This window comes from Macaca fascicularis, chromosome 2 (assembly GCF_037993035.2).
Source record: "Macaca fascicularis isolate 582-1 chromosome 2, T2T-MFA8v1.1".
Taxonomy (NCBI): domain Eukaryota; kingdom Metazoa; phylum Chordata; class Mammalia; order Primates; family Cercopithecidae; genus Macaca; species Macaca fascicularis.
In genome coordinates this window covers 185,132,048-185,157,090 of record NC_088376.1, presented here as the reverse complement: position 1 = coordinate 185,157,090, position 25,043 = coordinate 185,132,048, and the positions used below count along the sequence as shown (strand labels likewise).

General features: G+C 37.6%; 1 protein-coding gene across 7 annotated transcripts in view; it reads left to right on the top strand.

Moving 5' to 3' along the window:
* EPHA6 (EPH receptor A6) overlaps nucleotides 1–25,043 on the top strand; it is a 930,448-nt gene that overhangs the window by 880,512 nt on the left and 24,893 nt on the right. For all 7 annotated transcript variants that reach the window (XM_065539279.2, XM_045385337.3, XM_005548367.5 and 4 more), the window contains one exon: nucleotides 20,021–20,170. In XM_065539279.2, the coding sequence (XP_065395351.1) occupies nucleotides 20,021–20,170 (150 nt within the window). The remainder of the gene's footprint in view (nucleotides 1–20,020; nucleotides 20,171–25,043) is intronic.

The following is a 25,043-nucleotide window of genomic DNA, read 5'->3' as shown; positions in this document are numbered from 1 at the left end:
TTGATTATTTGGCAACTGCCTTAGCCCAAGTTCCCTGGAAAACAACTTCAGAAAAAAAATTTAAATGATAATGGTTTATTTTGGAAGTACAAAACCAGGGCAACTGGATGGAGGGAAAATGGAAGTTTAGCAAGAAAGAATGTGAAGCAATACCACAACATATTACTATGTTTGCTACTTCTTCATGTGGACCACAAAAAGCACAGCAACTGAGAGATGTGTTTGCTAACCATGAAGAACTTCTCCAAATGGGCTGGATGGAGAAAACATGCTTCAAAACCATTCATGTATGGAGAAAACATGCTTCAAAGCCATTCATGGAAAGAAGCAAGAAAGATGTTGCTGTAGAACTCTTTTCTGTCTCTCCTGTTCTCCAGTGACCAAAGTTCACCATATTATGAATGAATTCTCCCACACTTCCAAGTTAAATGAAGTGTCACCTTCGATGACCATATGGGATGCCAGATGTCACATTCTTCAGGGCTGTGTCACTGAAGTCCAGAAATGGTAGAAGTCACAAATTCTGAGCTGCTGGACCTGGCTGGGTAGAGGTGAACCTGACACTCCCAAGACAAATGCCCATCAGCTCTCAGGGGTGGAAGTATTATCTAAGAAGCAGATACAGCTAATGTAAACTGACCCATTATGCCCTTATATTTGTGTAACTTTTAGGAAATCAGCTTTAGCTTAGCTGAACTGAATATCTAAAATCAAGGCCACTAACAAAGAACTATCTCTTTTAAGGTCAGCACCACCTAGGGTGTGGGATATGGAGGAAAAAGAAATACGCCACACGCACACACACAGTACACATAAAAAATATATGCATATATGTATATTACATAAAATTTCCTTTGATATCACAAAATATTCAGTTCGCATATTATAATCTAGTCACAACCAATAGATGTACAGAGATGTAATTTTCTCTGCAAATTAGATGTGGTTTTTCAGAGTCAGCGTTCCCATCACTCGTAGACCAGTGCAGGCCAACCCTGACACAGCGGGGAAAAGAATGGGAAAGACATTAGGAAGGAATAGAACATTAGGCCACTCCACACAGGCCGAAGGTCAGGAGGCAGGTAGGCTGTGTTAGAGAGTGACGAGAAGGGTTTCCCTGTTGGTGAGAAGAGCATAGTATCCGGAGCATCTGTCAATGGGTAATAAGTGATTGTTCAGGAATGCAAACAATTTTTGCACTAGGCATAGTCTAAGGATTTTAGTGTGAAGGATTCCAGTATGAGTTTATTCTAATGAAACCTATAAACCAGGTAGAGGAGGACAAGTTTCCATATATGAGAACTGGACAGAGATTGATCTGAAAGAACCAAGCAGGAGCTAATAAACAGAAGGATACCCACACGGTGATTCAGTGTTGAGTCTTACAGCTTTGCAGGCTCCCTGTGTGGAGATAGTAGGGGTCCCAAAGCTTAAGAAAGAGCTTAGTATTGGCTGAATGTTCCATCTTGGGAGGATCAGAGGGCTTTGGGCGCAAGGAGTCAGATTAAAAGGCCAGAAGAATCATTTAATTACTAAATTTCCTGAATTGGAGTGCATTAACAGTTATATCCTTTCAGCAAAAAATGTATTAAACACTTATTGTATCTGATATCTAATACATATTTTGCATTAACTAGTAAAAATTCTATAATCTGTTATATATTTTGATAGTCTAACATATTTATCTTTATCATGGGTTATGGATCATGTATATTATATAATTTCATTTTAAATAGTAAATTGTAATATGAGTACCATTTGCATCTGTCTGACAATGATATACCTACCTTCTTTTTTTATATATACCTACCTTCTTGACTACTGTATAGTATAATTTATACTTGTTATTTGACATTCGGATTTATCTGTAATTCTTTCTTTCTTCCATTCTATAACCCCCCAAATATAATGCAATCAATTCCTTAAATCACAGGTGATAGGAATAATGTATAGTGATTCCAAGTCATTTCCTCAAGTTTATAAATTGAGTGCCACGTTGAAAATAATGTCAGGTATCTACATTTCCATTTCAGTGTTCTCAAAGGTAGCCCTTCCTGACAACTGGCAAGAGCATCCTGCTCTGACAGTCTGACCCTTACACTCCCATTAAATATAAAAACAGATCTGAATCTTTCACCCAGTTGTACTGTCAAGGCTGGTGTAACTTGCCTGTCATATAAAGCTCTTTGAATCAGCCTGCCAAGAAAATATGATTGTAGTACAAATTTTAGCATTCAGAAATATTCACTCCCCTTTCACTTCCATGGATTTTGAGGGTCAAAGCTATGCATTTTTATCAGGTATTTTATTATCTTTCAACTTTTGTGAAGATCAATGTGTTAGAATAAAGAACTTTTTTCTCCTTTAATGCCAAAGTGATTTGGTATAAGGGAAATACTAATGAGCCTTTATATTACTTATTGAAAGTTCCCATTTGACAACATGAGAAAGTTTTATGTAAAGGATGGATGCAATCTTTAAATTCCATAATACTTTTGGAAACTAAGCACCTGGTCAATAGATGAGCATTTAGAAAAGGGATAAAAAATATGGAACTTTGAATTTTCTTAGAAACCTGATGCTTCTTCAGCAAAAACAGAAACGGAAACTTCTGACATAAATGTAGCACAGAGAGAAACCTTTTTCCCATTCTTTTTAAATATAATTGTGCTTATTATAATGCCTAATGATGATGAATGTTTGAATTTTTCTGTAATATAACAGTACTGCAAGTCAACCACTGTTTCTCTTATTATCATCATACCAGTGTAACCACTGGTACTTTTAGGAGGTAGCATGTAGGTCATTCTGGCTTCAACCCATGGATTCATTGAATCACTTTTATTTATTTATTTATTTATTTTACAGGTTAGATTGTAAACTCCATCATTTAACAGAATGAACTATTAAAACGTCTAGGACTTTCTCTTAAACAAAAATCATAAATAAAGAAACCCAACTTGAACAGAGTCTAGTGCCCCCGTTTTATCATCAATAACATGAACACCCACTGTACTAAATGTAACAAGTCTCTGTTTCCTTAAATTATACAAGTTAATATTCTCTTTTTAAGAGAGATTCAGGGAAGGGAGGGTGAGATCATTTTAGGATTCGTGAGAAAGAAAGATTGACAGCACTGGCTGAACTCAGGCAGAAAGCAGTCAGCCCTCGGGAAGCATTTCTGACAGCCACGCTAATGCACTACAGCGCTGACATGAAACTTCCTCTAGATTCCTAAAAGAAGCCATTTGGGAAGAGCCTCTCGATAATGCAAAACTGGGCCAAACGGTTCTGGTTGTGGACTGCTAGCAAATGTCTACCCAAGACTAACGGGAAATAACTGACTTCATGTGTCAAATGAAAAATATGAGTATAGCTATCCTCAAATGAAAGGAGCTTTCCTGCAAATTAGGATGTTATTTTTAAAAACAGCATATTGGATTTAACATCTTGGGTATTTTTCTACAAGTAGGTATTTTCTTTTTCTTCTTGAATTCTCAGGGCTCTGCTTAAAGTTCAATTTTGTTTACCAGAAAGGTATGAGAACAAGTTTAATGCTGTAAAAGTTGTTTACTTAGAGCAATAGTATGACAAACAGAACTGAATAAATAGCAACTTACACATCATATAAAGTTTTCCAGCCAACATTGGCTGTAAAATCACCAGTGAACTAGAAAACAAAACAAAATACAAAAATCAGGCTGAAGTATATAGATGAAAACCACCATATCAAAAGCACAATCACATATATTATCTTGTTTTGTGCCTCAGTGATGGATGAAGCTCATGGTAACAGTAACTGCTGTTTTTGATTCCTTGAATTGCTTCAGCAACTTGACCTTGGGTCCATTTAACATTGAGCCCATGTGAAGTCCTTTGCCCTGAGCAAATTTGTTTTCAGGGGAAAAAAAGTAAAAATTGGTCATACAGAATTTCATAACTGACAACACTAAAACACAACCTTTCTGAGTGAAATTTCTTTCTTTCCAATGCCCAGTACACACATATATGTGAGAAAGAAAAATGAACAAAACAAAACAAAAACAAAAGTTGAATACATTTCCTTCTTGCCCTTCAGGTTAACTACTTACACTAGAATTTTTAATACAGACTAAATTATATAAAACATATGAATTAAATAGGAAAAAATGGATTTTTTTTAAATATGGCATTATTGATTTTAAGTATCTATAGAAAATCTTTCTAGTCCTTAGAGGATGTGATGATTAATTTTATGGGTAAACTTGACTAGCCTAAGGGATGCCTGAACAGCTGATAAAACATTTTTTCTAGGTTCAACTGTGAGGATGTTTCAGGGAGAAATTAGCATTTGAATCAGCAGACAGCAAAGAAGATCTGCCCTCATCAACATGGATAATGGGTGGGTATCACCCAATCCATTGAGACCTTGGATAGAACAAAAAGGCAGAGGAAGGGTGAATTCTCTTTCTCTTCTGAACCTGGGGCATCCATCTTTTCCTCCTCAGACATCAGAGCTCCTGATTCTCAGGCCTTCAAACTGACTGAATTATACCATCAGCTTTCTTGGTTTTCCCTCTTGCCAATGGCATATCATGGGACTTCTCAGCCTCCATAATTATGCAAGCCATTTCTCATAATAAATATCCTCATATATCTGTCCATATCCCATTGGTTCTCTTTCTCTGAAGAACTTGACTGATACAGAATATTTTCCCTAATACATAAATTTAAAGTGAATGTAAATGGTGCTTCTATAGTATGTGATGGTCTTCAAAAAGATAATTTTCTAAGTTTTTTTGTTATGTTCCTTGTAACTTTTACATGACTAACTTTGACTCTCTATTTGGATTATTTGAAGCAGAGTAAATGGCATCCCATTTTTATCAGTAATATAGGAAATATTAAATCATAACTGAAATAGAAATATTTAATGTATAAAAATGTGGTGTCATGTTAATATTACAGAACTATGAAGTAATGTTACTAACTTTTTAGACATGGCAAGGTTTTCTTGTCTCCTCTTCTTTTTTCCTTCTATTCCCCCATCAGCAATCCACAGAGCAGCCAAAGTGATCTAAAATAAAAATAACAAAACCAAACAAAAACCAAAATTTTATCATCCCCTTGCTTAAAGTCTTTCAATGGTGTTCCATTGCCACAAAACAAGGTCCAATTGTTTTTAATGCCTGAGGAAGATCTTCCTGATCTCTCCCCTGCTGACTTCTCTAGGCTCACCTCTCCCCCTCCTTTAGCTCACCTATTTTCTCCGATTGAACTCAACCTCTCTCGGTACCTCTGAATCTTACGTTCTCCTCTCTACCTGGCCCAGTCTTCCTTCCCCCATTTCCCATCCCCTCCTCTCTCACACCTCTTTCATTCATCTAAATCTATGCATCTTTTATAAGGTTCCAGCCTAGTCTTCATTTTCTCTGGAAGGCTTCCCTGACTCTGCACTATCATGGCAACTCTCACATTTCATAGCATTGTTGAGTATCGCCTATTCCATGATTAGCACTGTTGTGATTGTACACTACATCTCTAACATTCATTTAACTAATATTAATTGAGTACCTATTATGCTTGGGCTCATTTCTAAACACTGAGAAAACATCAAAGAACCAAGCAAACAAAGTCTCTGCCTCAGGGAATTTATAATCTGTACACACACTGAATATTTGGCAGCAAGAACCGAGTGAAAGAAAACAGGACAGTAGAGAACAAAAGAAAAAGAACAGATCAAGAAGAGCATAGATTAAAATAAGAAAAAGCCAGGAAACACTCAAGATAAAAATGGAAAGCGCTCTTAGAAATCTGGATTGATCTTTTAAAAGACCTCACTCCACAATTGGATAAGCCCTCTTTTATTTTATATCATCTTTTGCTACTGGTGTGTGATATCATTTGAAGATGATATAAATTATTTGTCTCTTCTTTCTACTTGCAGCCAAGTACATCCAGATTCTGTCATGTTATGCCACGCAGTGCTCCAGTGATGTCCTCCAAGAGCCATCTGCTGTCCACAATGAACAAGGCTTCAGAACCCAAATGATATACTTAAACCTGAGCAAAACAAGCTGGAAGCTTGTTTAAAAAGGCATTGCTTTGCCAAAATGTATTCACTGGAAAAATCTGCTATAAAACAGTGAATATATTATGCAAGTAAAATTAGACCTTTCAACCTGCTTGGTATGATGCATGATTGCACACATTTACTGTAGTTGATTCTGCCAGATTTAAAGTGATTTTATTCTTTTTATGAGACATTTAGTGCAAAAGGTCAAAAGAGAGATTCAGGATCCCTGTCATCCTTTTATTTTAGGAAAAAAACACACATTTACACCACTTTTGATCACGAGATGCAAATCTTTAAGCCACAACAAACAAAGGACAATAATAAACAAAAAAGAAATCAAACCAAATTTTGTATAATTTTGCACGTTAAAAAAGTGACAGATGCAACCCAAACTATAAAATTCCGTTTTGTAGGGACGCATTTCTAGTGATGGTAGCATTGTGAAATCTCACTGCCTGCTATTCTAGTTGTCTAACCAAGTCTTCACTGACATGGCTATTGCTGCTGTCTCCAACTTTACAATCATCAGTTTTTCTTAGACTCTTAGTGGCAGCAGTTTCAGACAACTTGCAATTTCTTGGACATGAGATGCTGTGTTGCCCCTCTGTGCCTCTCTCTTTGAACTTTCTATTTTCTCTGAAGGGATGTCCTAGTCTTTTTGTCTTACTAGTCGAATTCCTACTTTTCTTTTCAGCTCTACCTAAAAGATTACTTCTATTCTGAAGCTTTCAATGCCTCCTCACACAGCCATCCCAAAGAACTGATCCCTCCTTTTTTTTTTTTTTTTTTGCTGCCAATTGAATCTGGTACAGACTTTTGTTAGAGCCCTTACCCTCTGTGCTGCTATTATTTATTTGCATCAGTGTTTCTCTTACTGTAACATGAACTCCCTGAGGACAAGAAGCGTGTCTTGTTTGTGACTTTAGCACCTGGCATGTTAGAAGTGTTCAAGAAACTCAAGACCAAAGGAATGAATGAATGAATGAATGCTACCAGTGACCTTCAGTTCCTCTCTAGTGGTACCCTTTTTAAATTGAATATTTAGATGGAGAAAGCCCCCCTTTCTTTTTTTCCTTATCATTAATCAAATTCATAGTGATGACTAAAAATGAACTGAAAATCAAAATGTGATTTCTACTTATATAGTGTAGTTCTGAGACTGTGCCTTTCATTTTACACCACTTTCCTAATTCATCCCATCAAGTAATCCTCCCAGCAAATAATCAATAAATTTACATTATAATCATAGCACAATACTAAATACTGTGAAGTACCATTTAGTAAAAGAAGAATAAAAGACCCTCCAAAACTTTTATAAACTTTCTGGGAAGACAGTACATTCACCTTTCAAAATTTCAAATAACAGTACATAGAGGGTATATGATGCTAGTTGCAAAGTGAGTGAGGCAGACAGTAAGTGTTATAGGCAGGCATAAGAAGAATGATCACTTTGATCATAAACCAGTAAGGATCTGAAGGATCCATTGGTTTTAGAAATGAGAAAAGTTGAAAATACAGCATATTGTATTGGAATAATGAAATGAAGAATAAAGGTTTGTATAAATGTTCTCAACTATGAACCTGAGGATAAGTAAACTGTCTTCCATTTTTAAATCAATTTACCCCGGCTTTAAAACCTACTTAAAATATAATATGATTTGGCTATATGTCCCCACCCAAATCCACCTCCAACTGTTATCCCCACATGTCAAGGGAGGGACCTGGTGGCAGGTGATTGGATCATGGGAGCAGTTTCCCCAATGCTGTTCTCATGAGTTCGCATGACATCTGATGGTTTAAAAGTGTTTGGCAGTTTCTCTCTCTCCTGCTGCCATGTAAGATGTGCCTTGCTTTCTCTTCTCCTTCCGCCATGATTGTAAGTTTTCTGAGGTCTCCTCAGCCATGCAGAACTGTGAGTCAATTAAACCTCTTTTGGTTTTACCCAGTCTGAGGTAGTTCTTTATAGCAGAGTGATAACGAACTAATACAGAAAATTGGTGCCAAGAGTGGGGTACTGCTAATAAAGGTACCTAAAAATGTGAAAGCAAATTGGGAACTGAATAATGGGCAGAGGTTGGAACACTTTGAAGGGCTCAGAAGGAGACAGGATGAGGTGGGAAAGTTTGGAACTTCCTAGAGACTTGTTGAATGGTTTTGACCAAAATGCTGATAGTGATATGGACAATGAAGTCCAAGCTCAGGTGATCTCAGATGGAGATGAGGAACTTAACTGGAAACTGAAGCAAAGATCACTCTTGCTATGCTTTAGCAAAGAGACTGCTGGCATTTTGCCCCTACCCTAGAAATCTGTGAAACTTTGAACTTGAGAGAGATGATTTAGGGTACCTGGAAGAAGAAATTTCTAAGCAGCAAAACATTAAAGATGCGACCTGGCTTTTTCTGAACACATACAGTTATATGTGTACACAAAGAGATGGTCTGAAATTGGAACTTATGTTTAAAAGGGAAGCAGAGTGTAAAAGTTTGGAAAATTTGAAGCATGACCATGTGGTAGAAAAGAAAATCCCATTTTCGGGGGAGAAATTCAAGCTACCAGCTGCAGAAATTTGCTTAAGTAAGGAGAAATCAAATGTTAATCATCAAGACAATGGGGAAAAATGTCTCCAGGGCATTTCAGAGATCTTCATGGCAGTTCTTCCCATCACAGGTCTGGAGGCCTAGGAGTGAAAAGTGGTTTCATTGGCTGGGCCCAGGGCCCCACTGCTCTGTGCAGCCTGAGGACTTGGTGCCCCATGTCCCAGCTGCGCCAGCTCCAGTCATGGCTAAAAGAAGCCAAGGTACAGCTCAGGCCATTGCTTCAGAGGGTGCAAGCTCCAGGCCTTGGTGGCTTCCATGTGATAATGGGCCTGCAGGTGTGCAGAAGACAAGAACTGAGCTTCGGGAGCATCTACCTAGATTTCAGAGGATGTATGAAAATGCCTGGATGTCCAGGCAGTAGTCTGTTGCAGGAGCAGAGCCTTCATGGAGAACCTCTACTAGTGCAATATAGAGGGAAAATGTGGAGTTGGAGCCCCCACACATAGTCCCCACTGGGGAGCACTGCCTGGTGGAACTGTGAGAAGAGGGACACTATCCTCAAGACCCCAGAGTGATAGATCCACCAACAGCTTGCACCATACACCTGGCCCCATGCAAGTCAAAAAAAAAAAAAAAAGCCACAGGCACTCAACGCCAGCCTGTGAAAGCACCCAATGGAGCTGTATCCAGCAGAGTCACAGGGGCAGACCTGCCGAAGGCCTTGGGAGCCCACCTCTTGCGTCAATGTGGCCTAGATGTGAGACATGAAGTCAAAGGAGATTATTTTGGAGCTTTAAAATTTAATGACTGCCCTGTTGGGTTTCAGACTTGCATGGGGCCTGCGGCCCCCTTGTTTTGGCCAATTTATCCCATTTGGAACTGAAAGACTTACTCAATGCCTGTACCTCCATTATATCTTGGAAGTAACTAGCTTGTTTTTGATTTTACAAGCTCATAGGTGGAAGGGACTTGCTTATCCCAGATGAGACTTTTGATTTGGACTTTTGAGTTAATGCTGGAATGAGTTATAACTTCGAGTGACTATTGGGAATGCATGGTTGGTTTTGAAATGTGAAAAGGTCATGAGATTTGGGAGGGGCCAGGGTGGATTGATATTGTTTGGCTCTGTGTCCCCACATGAATTTCATCTCAAATTGTAATCCCCATGTGTCAAGGGAAGGATTTGGAGGGAGGTGATTGGATCTTGGGGGCAGTCTCCCCCATGCTTCACTTCTTGTGATAGTGAGTTCTCATGAAATATGATGGTTTAAAAGTATTTGGCAGATGCTCCTTCACTCTCACTCTCTTCTGCCACCATGTAAGACATTCCTGGCTTCCCCTTCACCTTCTGCTGTAATTGTTAAGTTTCCTGAGGCATTTTCAGCCATTTGGAACTGTGAGTCAATTCAACCCCTTTTGTTTATAAATTACCCAGTCTGAAGTAGTTCTTCATAGCAATGTGAAAACAGACTAATACAGAAAATATGAGCATTTTAATAATTCTTTCAGCCAAGTCTGCCTTTCAAATAGATTTATTTGTATTAAACATATTTTGGTATTTCCAGCTCCAGGTACTTCCAGACATTCTTCCAAGTTCTTCTCTACCTTTGGGGGTGAACCCTTCAACCCCATCCTTTCCCTGGAGTGATGTTCTTCAGTCCTTCAGATAATTGTGCCCTCTCTCCTATTGAGTGTACTTCAGTCTAAGTAGCTGACCCCAGACAGACTGCCTCTAAAAATGTCATTCTTCATCTTTTCTCTCCTCCTTGGATGATAGTCAGAGCTAACCTTTCTGACAATGGTAATTTAAGGTCACTGTTCCATTCTAAACCAATATATCACAAAACTACATGCAATAGCTGCAAAAGAAGACCTGCTGCTCAGATATGTTCCAAGCACTGTGGATCTGTCAGAAACAGTCTAACTTAATGTATAAAGTGCCTGTGGGCGTAACAATGGCACAGGAAGCAACTGAGTTCTGCACTAACACTTTCTGTCTGTTTCCTTAGACAGAAGTGAAGGTTGTTCCTTCTGTCTTAATTCACTGGGGTATTACATATATTAACAAATCATAGAATATTAGACCTTCATATGAACTACAAGATATCACAGTCCAGTTACCTCTATTTACAGGAAAATCTGTAACTTGCCCAAGATCACAAAACCGCTTAGAAAAGAAAGAGGGCCAAGAAGCCAGGATTCAGCTCTGCAGTTCTTTTGTCTCTCTACATTGCATGCTGTTTGTCCAAAGCAAGCACCTCAGGATTTATGAGAATCACCCTTGTGTATACTTTGGAGTACTATACAAGTTTTCCATTCTTTTTGAATATTTGTTTTTAAGCAGAGTTTGCAAATACTACTAGTATAAATATAGATATACTTTACTTTATGCAATTTATTTTCCCTATGACAGGATCTAAATTTTTTCCTCAAATAAATATCATCCAACCACAGATAGAGATAGATGGTGTATCAGTCAGTGATATGGTTTGACTGTGTCCCCACATAAATTTCATCTTGAATTCCCATGTGTTGTGGGAGGGACCTGGTGGGAGGTGATTGAATCGTGGGAGTAGGTCTTTCCCGTGCTGTTCTTGTGATGGTGAATGGGTCTCACAAGATCTGATGGTTTTAAAAATGGGAGTTTCCCTTTACAAGCTCAATCTCTCTCTTTGCCTGCTGCCATCCATGTAAGGCATAACTTGCTCCTCCTTGCCTTCCACCATGATTGTGAGGCCTCCCCAGCCATGTGGAACCGTGAGTCCATTAAACCTTTCTTTTGTAAATTGCCCAGTCTCAGGTATGTCTTTATCAGCAGCAAGAAAATGAACTAATACAGTCAGGATTCTCCAGAGAAACAGAACCATTAGGAGATACACACACACACACACACACACACACATATATAATTATATGTATATATATACACACACATAATTATATGTGTATATATATATAATTATGGGAATTCATTCACGTGATTATGGAGGCTGAAAAGTCCCAGGATATGCCATCTGCAAGCTGGAGAACCAGGAAAGCTGATGATATAATTCAGTTTTAACCCAAAGGCCTAAGAAAGGGGCAGGGCCAGGGGAGAACTTGCATAGGTCCCAAAGTCCAAAGGTCTAAGAACCTAGAGCTCTGATGTTCAAGAGCAGAAGATGGATATCCCAGCTCCAGAAGAGAGAGCAAACTCACCCTTCCTCCACCCTTTTGTTCTATCTGGGCCCTCAGTAGATTGGATGATGCCTGTCCTCAAGGAAAGCTTCTGTACTTAATCTACTGATTCAAATGCTAATGTTTTCCTCCAGAAACACTCTCACAACCACACTAGAAATAATGTTTTACCAGCTATCTGGTCATCCCTCAGGCTAGTCAAGTTGACACGTAAAATTAATCATCACAGATGCTACGGAGATTAATCATTGCTTTGTATTAGTATTATTCTCACAGTACAACCTGATAAGAAAGCAAAGTACCCACTCTTTAATGTTACACATCAAATTGATACCACTGATATAAAAATGCTTTATAAAACTGTCAGATGTTATATATCTGAAGAGTTATATTTTCATTAAAGATTTAATGTATTAAATATCTCAATATTAACAATTGCCAGTGGCCTGGAATAATTAATCTTTCACTCCCCTTTATGATTTATGTTGTGCATTTTTTAAAAAGAAAACCCATTACTTTTGTGTTAATTTCCATAGTTCTTTGCCATAAATACTACAAATACGAAACTTTAAAAATCACTATTTAAAATGCACTGGGGTAGGTAGTCTTCCGTACGCTGGATTTAAAAAAGGGAAAGAGAGAATACCTCGAGAGATGTTAGAGAAGAGTACTGCTGTCCAGATAAGAGTGGGAATAGTATTTTTAACTCATTTTGACATATTATCAGCTATCCCCCTGGGTGTTTACCATACAGTATATTTTCAAATCCATAATAAGCAGTAGGTTGTTTTGAAAAAAATGCCTGTACTGTCAGTAGTGTTTAAGTTATCTACACTCAGATACAATGGCAATTCTCATAATAAAGTACATATTTATTCTCCCACACTACAGTAACATTGTGTCCTACATTATCTACCTTATAGGATGAAATAGAAAATCTAATTTTACAGATGTCCCCCAGAATAGTGTTATTCACTTAATGATGTAGCACCTATGTTCTCACTGAAAGAGAATACTGAGAAATAGATGGCAATGAGTTATTTTCAGGAACAATTTAAGAGGAAGCAGGTGAAAAGGATCCTAATTCTTCAGGGTTTGAATAGCATGATAAGCAGTGTTTTATTACAGGAACAACAAAAAATTAGCATTCACCGAGCTGCTTATACATTTAAACAATGAATAAGATTGTAGTATAGTTCTAAATGTTCCAGATGAGGAGAAGAGGAAGAGAGTCTTTCCATAGTTAAGAATTTTTTTAGCAAGTAGAAAACAAAGCTGATGATTTAGCTATTCATATTTATTTGAAATTGTTTCTCATCTGCCCCTATTCTCTATGAAAAATACACTGTAAAACAAATTTCAAAAGTAGATAATTGTGTATTTCATAATCAGATGGAAAGGTAGGGTTAGAGTTAGGGTGGGGGAGGGACAGGGCAGCGACACCAACAGGGCCAGGAAGATAATGAAAATAGGTCAAGTGTGTCTGATGAAAGACTTGGTGAGAGGGTGGAGCAGACGCTCTGGAGAGCCCATGCCCTGTCTAAAGACATTTAGTTTCAGTTTAAGAAAATAAAACAAAAATAACTTAGCCATGAAAAGCCTAAATTCAGGCCTTTTTCAACCCAAGGACCAATAGTTGGTGAGCTCTGGGTTCATGAAATATAAAACCCTGAGACCTCAGTGAACACCCTCATGAAGATCCTCAGCACACATAATGAAAACCTGGAACAAGGGATAAAAAAATCTTATATTAGATTTTTTAAAAGGTTAGTTTCATATGTTTGTTATCTAAAACAATGCTGTTTACCATCAACTTATCAGGTTATAAAAATTGGTTATTAAGAACCAATATTTTAAAAATACTGTGCCAAAAAAAGGTTCTTTTGCTTAGAGTAAGAGTGTTTTTAATCTGGCAATTGTGAATCTTGAGACACTGATACAAAATTGTGTGCACATGCACAATCTCATGTGCATGCATGCATGTATGTACATACGTGACTGTGTCTCCGTGTGTATTTCAAGGACAAACGTTTCACAGCTTACTCAGTGTGCATGACCTCAGAAAGAGAATAGAAACACACAGCAAAAGCAAGCAATCCAGACACAATCCTTATCAGGCAGGTCAAGCTGCAGACAGAAGTCTGGCCTGCCAGCATTCAACCATAAATGATGTTATATAATGACAGAATCCTACCTGTGAAATATTAAGATAAATATAAATTTGTCTCCAGTCTTGGAAGGGCACTGGCAGGACAACGGCAGGAGTTTAAGCATGGGACCAAACTCACTGGACCAAGACACACAGATTTTCTTGAACTGGGCAAGACAAGGTCCGAATTACTAGAACTGTTTCAGAGACTGTCCATCAGCAGAATTGACTTTGCACCTCTGACTCCTAAAAGCTGTTGTTTGAGAAGATCATCCCTGAGCCTGGGCATGGTAGGGGTGAGTTCAGTGATTCCACATGAAGGAATTGAGATGCTGATGTGGCCTGGAAGCCAAGTGAGTCCAAAAAAAGACGAATTTTGGATACATAATTAAGGAAACAGATAACATTTACTGAGTGTCCACTGGCTGCTGGCTGCTAAGAGATGCTTTGTGTATACCATCTCATTTAATCCACTTAATAAATGTTATCTAGAAGTCAAAATATGAGAAGTTTCTCCTTTGTACTGTAAATGAATTCATTCCACTCTTAGCCTTCAGTCTTTCTTCAAGTAAAAACAGATATTATCTCCACATTTCAGAAAAGGATAAAACTTTCCAGAGTACCAAAGTTTCCCTAGATTTGTAAATCTCAATAAAGGAGGAATATACATGCCTCTGTGAAAGAGGCTGGGCACGTAATTTTAAAACACATGCACAATATGATACCATTTTACACTATAAAATAATTTGTTGATTTGGGGAATACAAACTAGGAAGAGATGCACAAGAGATGGATTTCTTTCTCAAGATCAGTGATTCTCAAGAGTAAGAGGACTATCCCCCTAGTTAGGGTTGTCTGTTATAACTAGTGAATGTGAGATCATGCTGTGACTTTTTGGGACACCATAGTGAATTAAGGCAGAAGACCCCAGAATGCTGACCTCTCCATCAAAGCTCCTGAAACAAGACCACCTCTGCCACACATAATCCCACCAACAAGAAATTACAATTTAAAGTAATCCTCCGGTAAGCATATTAATGCCTTCTTTGTCTGACATCAGTAAGACTCCACATAATAAGCTTTCCAAATAACCAATGGTTACCCATTAAGAGTTAAAAAATAAAAAGGAAGAAAAAGTCAATGTCTTGGTTTCAAACCTTTCCAATATATATTATTCATGCTGTTGCCTCCTTAAACAAAGTGTTTAAGTTACTTTACCTCTTGCTTACCACTCATGATCACCACTGTAACCATGAATTATTGGCCAGGGATGTAACCTGAAGTGTGCTTGCTTCCTTTTCTGTCTGTCATCAGGCTGTCTGCTTATACGGTCTCGGTACCAGCTCATATGGCCTATCTCTTTGCAATTTAATGGGAGCTGAGAAATTCCGGGCAAATGTCAAAACTCATTATAGTTTACTGTTTTATGGTCATTAATTCAAATCCCTTCATTTTGCAGTTCTGAAATCTAAGACTCTAGAGATTAAGCTTTGCCCAAGGTCACACAATGAACTATAGTGAAGTTGTGTCTTACAATTTGTATCTCAGGAAGAAAAACATTGTTTAGTTAAAATTGCTCTTAAGGATTTTAAAAATTATTCTTTAGTATAATATATACTCATTAATTGAGTACTATAGAGATAGATTGAGAACATAAGAAAAGTCTACAGACAGATTACTGTCTATTCAAACCCTTTACCTTCAAGATAACCATCAAATCCAGTAAATGAGAAATGAAGAGAGACATTTTAAGTGTTCTTGCTTCTCTACAGAATTTTTCCATTTGGTTCCAGTATTAAGCCTCTGTATCCTTACTACATTTCAGTTGATTGGTCTCTCCTCTGAAGATTAGAGGCTTATGTAGTAATACTCAGATGTTAAATGCACCTAGAATGCAACTCCACTCTGGGGATACAGGGCAGACAAAGATATACAAATATACAGTACTCCTTGTTCCCTCACCTGCACTTTTTCAGCTACAACTGTCTACCTACTTGTTAGATAACAATCTCTGAATATGACCTGGAAAACAGAAAAAACACAAAAGGTTTACTAATAAACATTTCAGTACCCCTCCAGTTTACTTATTTCCTGTTTTTCTTTTGTTCCCTAAGTTATTAAGCTTGCTCTGTAAGATAAGTATTAGTAAATGAGAAGTCATTTGAGTTACATTCAGTCATTTTGATTAGCATGTTTGGTAACTTTTTTTCTCTCTCATAAACATATGGTAAAGCAACATGTAATGTTCCAATAAGTGTGATTTCAAATCTAAAGTACTATTTGTTCATTCCTGAAACCTGAAGCAAACATCTGGTGGTTAATGCTTTGAGAAAAAAAAGTACCTTAGTGATATGATTCAATATCATGGGCAAAAATATGTAGATGAGATCAGGCCACGAAAGTTTAAGTTGATCCATTCGATTAAAAAAGGAAAAAGAAAAAACCCAGGTGCTTCTGTGTTTCCTCTAATATATGGAACGGAGACTATGCAGTAGCCTTAAGGGCTTCTTCCTTTCTGCCTCATCTTGCAATTAGATATAAACTGTAACTAGTATACATCCTCCCATTGGAACAAAAGGTGTGACTGCTTTCCTATCCCTATTCCATGTATGCTCAGAATTATTCTAGTTTATGCATACCATTGGGTTCATATTATCGTGCATTTTGTTAATTAGAATTATATTTCCTACATTAAACTTATGTCCCATTTTTTCATGTTTTATTTTAAGATGTATTCCAGTTCATACTTTCTATTTAAAGGCAATAGTTGTTGGCCAGGTGTGGTGGCCTATAATCCTAGCACTTTGGGGGGCCAAGGCATGTGGATCACTTGAGGTCAGGAGTTCAACATGGGCCATAACCATGCTGGTCAGCCTGGCCAACATGGTGAAACTCTGTCTCTACTAAAAATACAAAAAAATTATCTGGGCATGGTGGCAGATGCCTGTAATCCCAGCTACTCGGGAGGCTGAGGCAGGAGAATTTCTTGAACCTGGGAGGCAGAGGTTGCTGTGGGCCAAGATCGTGCCATTGCACTCCAGCCTGGGCAACAACAGTGAAACTCCATCTCAAAAATAAATAAATAAATAAATAAATTTTAAAAAGGCAACAGTTGAAATAAAATTTTAAATAAAGATGCACTGTCCATTTTGTAATGTTGTTCATTTTAACAAAGTATTTTGAAAAAGAAAGTTTTTTATAATGGTAGAGTATTAGTCTGCTAGGGCTGCCATAACAAAACACCACAGACTGGGTGGCTTAAACAATAGGAATTTATTTCTCACAGTTCTAGAGACTGGAGGTCGAAGATCAAGGTGCTGACAAGCTTGGCTTCTTCAAAGGCCCCACTCTGGCTTACAGATGGCTTCTTCTTGAGGATGGCCTCAAATGGCCTTTTCTCTATGCCTGTGTGCCTCTGATACCTTTTCATCTTCTTATAAGGAAAGGACACTGTTATATTAGATGAGGGCCATACCCTTATAAATTTATTTGACCTTAATTACTTCTTTAAAGACCCTATCTCAAAATATAGTTGCAGTGGGGGTTTCGGCTTCAATGTATGAATTTTAGGGGAACAGAATTCAGTTCATAACAGGGAGTAATGCCATTAATCAAATATTCTGTAATATCTTCCCCTTGAAGAAAAAAGTCTTATGAAGGAAAGTGATAAAGTTTTCATTTATATGTGATATCAAATTATTCAAAATATAAATTCATATGTGAATAATTTATATGAAATATCATTTATAAGTGAATGAGTGAATGAACATAAAATAACCATTAACTTGCTTTTTGGCCTATCTTAATAGAACCCACAAAGATTTAGCAAAGGAATAGCCAGACAGGCTAACAATTCACACTTTTACATATTGTTTTCTGAAACAAAGGAAAAGATCCAGCATGAGAAATGCCAGATGGGACTGCTGCCCTCGTATACGTTCTCGAGTCAGATTGAGAAATTTGGTCTTTATTTTCTGGAAATGTGGCTTCCATATTGGAAACAAACCTGAATCTTACTCAAATAGTTTCAATATGCAGAGCCACAAGACTGAGGCACTTTAGTCACAAACATAAAATAAAACAAGAATACTGTAGTATTGGTGCACAAATACAAGTAGAGGTATCCTTACCCCCTTGTGAAGATCACACCCGGTTTTTAGAACATGACTTTATGTTTGGTTGGATCATTTGCAGTGTTCTCATTCCTGAATTTTTTTAGTGCTTTGGATTAGGGTAGATAGATTTAGCAAATAAAAATAGAGAGTGCGCAGTTAGGTTTGAATTGCAGGTAAACAATGATTTGCTTTTATTTTTAAGTATAAACATGTCTCATATAATATTTGGGATGTACTTCTACCAAAAAATTCCCATGTGGAACATACTTATAATGAAAAATTATTTGTTATTTATCTGAAATACAAATTTAACCATGAGTCCCTTATTTTATCTGGCTACCCTACTTTGGGTTCAAGAATGAATTTTCTCCCCTTGCACCTCCCTGCCCCCCAGCACTCTTAAGCTACTGTCACCAACTTTGTACATTTAATTTCCTAGTCTTAATTTGGTACTGCCTTTAACCTTTGCCCCAACGCATGAAAACCTCAGGCTTCAGGCTTCCTTCTATTCGGCTGCTTCGATATGTGGTTACAGAATCCCTGTGCTTAAGTATTACACCTTTACATCATATGATAGCATTAGTATATATAAGGTACCTAATAATACTGTGAGAAATTTCTAAACCCTGAAATTTCTAAGCCCTGGGCTCAGTGTGCTCACTTGTAAAATCAGGGGATTGGATTCAAGGTGTTTTCCCCAAGGTTTCTTCTAACAATTCCATGTTACTAGTCTTTGAAATGAGGGTTCCATTAGTGCTGTCCTGTGCCTTGTGAAACCTAAATTGTTCCCATTTTAGATTAATCCCTTTTTTTCTGAGTAAGTAGTGTTTACTAAATATTACTAAATAAGGAATGTTTAGATCACTCAGTTTCACCTTTAAAGATACTTAACCTAAATTCCTTAAGGGCCGAAGAACACACTTTTATTTCTTTCCACCCCTACTTGCACCAGGCTTTGCACACAGTGGGTGATGAGATTATGTGATCATGATCATGGACAATGTTGAAACAATCCCTTTGTGGTGGGCTCTGATAGTCAAAAATAATTTTTGTTATGAACCTAAGCCGTCTCCACGGTTTAAGACAGCAATCTGGGAGCTGCTCATTGTTCTCTTCCGCCATCTAGTGGCGCTAGGGCTGCTTTCGTCCCCTCAACTCGCAGTTTGGAGCGGCACGAATTTTAAAGATTGTAAATCAAATGGATGATTTGTTTTATTCTTGTCATTACAGTAAAAAGGGATTTATAGAGTGTTTCAAGATATAAAATGTAATAAATGTTAATAAAATTTAAGTGTAACACAATGGCAGACTTTAATTCTTGAACCTTTAGATTAAATTCATGCAATTTAATTCCTTTAATATGTTATTAAGTTGAAATTGAAAAATAAAAATATAAGCTATATTAAAGTTTTTGAAGGAAAGATGATCTTTTCAAGGTGTGCTTATATACTAGTTAAGAATGTTTTCATATAAAATAAATGTAATCATAGCAGATGTAAAGGAAAGAAAGGGAACGAAATAAAATTCTGATAAGTATTGAATTGGTAGAGAATGTTTCCTTCTTTTTTTAAGCACTTGTCTTCAATTAAGTTAGAGATTATTCTCATTATTATTTATAAATGCAATACAATGTTTAATGAGTGTTGAATATTTAGTTTTAATGTCCTATAATCTGGAACTTTCTTCAAATGGCATTATAGAGGGGTTAATTGTGTGAATCTAAAGTAAAAATAAATTTCTCTAATGAATGAAATAAAATATTTCTGAAGTGTGACTTATTTCCCATTAAAGCTATTTTTCCTGAATAATTATAGGAAATATTTCTGACATTTCAACATTATTCTGGCTTTCTTTTGGTTTTAATTTAAAATGCCAGTGCTATTATGAAGTATTTAGATCTTTCTAATAAAAAATATTTAATTGGAATACCATTTTGTTTTTAATACAATGATAAGCCAGCTAAGAAATCTCCAATTTGTTTTCCAGGGTGGAAAAATCCCCATCAGGTGGACAGCCCCAGAAGCCATCGCCTACAGAAAATTCTCCTCAGCAAGTGACGCATGGAGCTATGGCATTGTCATGTGGGAGGTCATGTCCTATGGAGAGAGACCTTATTGGGAAATGTCTAACCAAGATGTAAGTGCTACCAATAGTTAAACTGCCATTTTGTGAATGTAAACACATTAGCTTGAGGGGGAAATATGCCTTTTGTCCTCACTCAGATTGGCCTTTATCTTCCTGAGAGCTGCTCATGGTCTACGGCTGAGTTTGAGAAGCTGAGTAACCTTTCACTCTGAGATGTATTTGGTGTCCTCAGGGACAGCCGCCAGGCTGTGCCATGTGAGTGCCTGATCCACATGTTACATCTGAGATTTCCACACTCATTCTAATGACGTTTGACTGTGTTTATGCAATAGCCTTGACCTGCAAGTAAGACAAAAGAAAGAGTAATGTTTACTTTTCATTTCTTCCTTAGGACATTTCAATGCACCACTGTAAAGAGCAAATTAATTTAGACTAGATATGACTTAGAGGGAAAAAAGTGAATGCTTTCAGGCAATGCATTGTCAATATATGCCATCTAGTACAGTTCTTTTGAGATACATGACCCCTATTGCAAATTGTTTTGTTTCTATTTTATCTATAAAACTACCTTGGTGGTTGATACTATAATATTATAGAACAGGAGAATTCACACATTTAAACCTTGTGACCTATCCACAGCGATAGAGATAGTATTCAAAAGATACAGGTACTCTGACAATGCATGTAAGTGTACTGTCAGAGCTGACATTATATTTTAAGTTCCCACTTTCTCATCTCAAAATTCAGGCTTTGTCTACTCACCTGTTCTTCTCAAAGTATATGATGGTTTCTCATACAATGGTAATGAGAAATCACCTCTAATGTGATTCTGAATGTTCATAGGTGAAAACAAAGACTATGTAACTATAGATAATCCCTAAACACTATCGCCACATCTCATTTGCCAGTTTTAACACAACTTAAGCAACCCACACACACCTCCACACCTCACACCGTCCCAATCTCAAATTGTCCAAGTATCTTAAGGACTTAATTACAGAGAAAATTTATCCTTTTCTAATGTCAGGCATAGATAAGATTGGATTTTGGTTGGCTGGCGATGGCTAGTGTTTCTCCCTGCCATATAGTACTGTTTTTGAAACTGACTCCTTAGTACTGTGAGTGTCTACTGACTCTGTGGAAAATGCTAACTCCAGAAGCCAACATAGCAGCAGGCTTGAGGCCAAACACACTGCTCAGTCGTTGTTCTCCAAAGCACAACATCAGACTGCAAAGCCAGTGTGGCTGGGCCCTGCAAAGCATTTGCCCTTAAGGACAAAGTGCACCGTAACCAGCAACCTTTGCTCCACGCCCCCAATACTTAGACTTTTTAGATCTGGGTCATTTGCCGACAGTCTACTATTCATCAGGGAATCTTATTTGAAGAACCCCTTTGCTCTTCAAAGCCACTGGACTTTGTTTGGGGCTGTTCCTGACTGCTTCTCCAGTTTTTCGTAAAACTGAATTCCAGAGGCATAAATTTGTTCCTTCACTTTCAAAAGGAACCCATGTTTTGGGATTTTGTTTGTTTTGTTTTGTTTTTAATCAGTTACCTTAGGTAGTAAAAGCCCTGGTTTCAGTCACCATAGTTCCTCTTCTGCCCTAAACTCAAGATAATGCTTGCCTGCTTGTTCTATTTTAACACAACTAAAATAGGCCATTCAAGCAAATGCCCAGAATAAAAAGTCCTCCTACAGATGAGTTACAGTCTTCACTGCACAGAAGAGGCTGCACCTCAAGTAACCTCCCTAACTGGTATTCTGTTTAGTTATTGTCTTAACCAGTTCCCAGAAGACTTAAAAATTTTTAAATTTCTAATTCAGAGGGCCCCAAACTTTACTAATATACTGGTATCAGTAGGAAGTTATTGAGCATCCATACATGGCATATGTTTATTTATTTGCAGATTACATACAAGTACTACTGTACTAATATATTCATTTAAAAATATGTTCTCCATTCTAGGACCTAGGCTTTCACCAGAGAACAAATACTATATTTGGAAGGGACTGTAAAGATTATCTAGGCCAATCCCTTTATTGGTCATGAAACCGAGGCATAGAGAAGTGACATATTTCCTTAAAATCTCATAGTGGTGACTTACTAATGCTCTTAGAAAATAATTCCAATAAACTTCTAGAATAGGCCATGGGCAAGGAGAAGAGGAATAATTGTATCTTTCATGGTGGTTTTGTTTACAGTCCACGTAGCTCCTCATATAGGGCCAGTGGTTTCTTGCCCTCATGCAGCTTACTTTCTAATGGGAGGGAGACAGACTATAAACAAAATCAGTAAGAGACATAGTATATAACATGACAATCACTGCTATGGGGGAAAAAAGCAAGAGAAGAGAATAAGAATTGGTGTGTTGACTTAAATATATATATTGCAAAATGTATTCATAAAAGTAATTGTTTATGGTCATAAAGGTCATAATCATTATTAGACATTCATAAACATTCTTATAACAGGAGGATACAAATAAATATAAAGAGCAGTTCCATGATTTTTCCTGCCCCCCAGATTTTTCTTTTCTTTTCTTTTCTTTTTTTTTTTTTATTTTTTTGAGACGGAGTCTCGCTCTGTCGCCCAGGCTGGAGTGCAGTGGTGCGATCGCGGCTCACTGCAAGCTCCACCTCCCGGGTTCACGCCATTCTCCTGCCTCAGCCTCTGGAGTAGCTGGGACTACAGGTGCCCGCCACCACGCCCGGCTAATTTTTGTGTGTGTTCTTGCTAGAGACAGGGTTTCACCATGTTGGCCAGGAGGGTCTCGATCTCTTGATCTCATGATCCGTCCACCTTGGCCTCCCAAAGTGCTGGGATTACAGGCATGAGCCACCACGCCCGGCCCCTGTCCCCCAGATTATGGCACCACCCATTTAGTAACCATGGTCACGGTTATGTGAACCATAACTCAACCATGAAAGACACTTAACTTTAAAAGTGCCTCACTTTCAATAAATACAAGAAAGGGGTTACATGATTTTTAATGTCCACTTTAACAGTAACATGCTATGATTTTATAATCTCTGAAGAAATCGTTATTATATTTTTCTCAGCAAATGGAATAAGGAATGATTCATAATATTCTTTTCTGGTGTTTAGGACTTTCCTGAATCTCTGCAGAGGTGCCAAGAATTAGATAGGATGTCCACAAAACAGAAGGACAAATGAAGATGCCAGACCACAAGACAGATTTTTTAGGAGAGCAGCTTTTGCCCAAATGTGTAGTTTTCAACATAGACCACCATGTAAATTGTTCTTAATAATTGTAGCCTAAAGTAGTCCAAACCTTGTTGTCCCCCCTTCCTTTCCTGGATCTTGCCCAAAAGTTTGCCCAGCCATTCTGGCCATGTATATTGGTGATCTGTGTCCAAGATGACCATTTAGAGAGTGATTTTTGCCTATTAAACCTCATTTGGCCACAGAGGCTCTATCTGGAACTGGGAGAAGATGCTGCAGCCAGGAATAGAGTTCCAACATTAAGCTCATTCTCATTGGTTCAGGGTTGCCAATGCTCACAGCACAAGGCTGAACTCTTCCTCCACCCAGAGCCTGGTTGTTTTTCCACCAGGTAGGGTGTAAGCTGTTGTATTGTCATGGTCTTGACGTGCAGTACCAAAGAATATCCAAGCAAGAATCTGGGAAAGGGAGAAAAAAGAGGATGGAGACCTGGGGGGTAAAAAAAAAAAAACAAAAAAAACCAAACCGAGGTCCTCACATCAATCCAAGACTACAGGAAAATAGTCAGAGCTAAAATCTTTTATGTATCTTGCGAATATTTTTTGCTGCTGCAGTAAAGAGAGTTGAAATTCTGTTTAGCTTCACATATTGGAAGTCAGCATAACTGTGACAGATCCTGTAACCAGGATTTTGTTTGGAAGCAGAAATAGCTTAATCAAAAACTTCCCAGCTGCTCTCTCCAAATACTGGCTATTCCCTATCTGTCCTGCATTTCTCATTTATTTGATCAAAATATGGTATTATGTTTGACTTTTTCCAAGCAAGGCCTACTTTAAATGAAAATGTGATAGACAATACAAATTTGACTATGTTCTGTGAGAATATTTTATATTTTTACTACAATTTAGTGAGTTTAACAAAGCTATTCATACAGATCAAATGGAATATTACCATGCTTTATGATTTTAAATTAGTTTAAGAAATTTCAGATTGTTTTTATGAGTTTCTCCGTTCTGCAGACTGTTGTATATTTTATTACAATGAGCAATTCTGAGTCTGCAGAATCCGTTTTAGTGAATAATATAATGAGTTTCCCAAAGGTCAGTGGTATTATACTTTAGGAAAAGGAAATGAGAAAAAAAAGAGTACACAGAACTAGTCCGTAAAAGACCTAACAAAATATAACAGCAGGTGCCATCTGCCTAGCCATTCAGCTATTACTTACTAAGCATGCGCCAGTCATTAGACCAAATGTGCATGTGGGTGGGGATGGGTAATTAGAAAATCCAGTTTTCAGTAGGCCAAGTATAGTAGCTCACACATATAATCAATGCTTTGGTAGGCTGAGGTGGGAAGATCACTTCCCAGGAGTGCCAGACCAGTGCGGGGAATATAGCGAGACCCTGTCTCTAAAAATATAGAAAAAATTAGCTGGGTGTGGTGGCGCACACCTACAGTCATAGCTACTCAGAAGGCTTGAGCCCAGGAGTTCTAGGTGACAGTGAGCCATGATGTGCCACTGTACTCCAGCCTGGTGACAGAGTGAAGTCCCGTATCTTAAAAAAAAAAAAAAAAAAAAAAAAAAAAGGAGAAAAAGAAAATGCAGTTTTCACTCTCAAAGAACCCACTATGTAGGTAAAGAGATAAAATTCTGGTATTTTTAAGTCTATCCCCACCCCCAAATAGAATGTAGACTCATTAAGGGTGGATTCTGTGCCTTCTACTTTTTTTTTTTTAATGG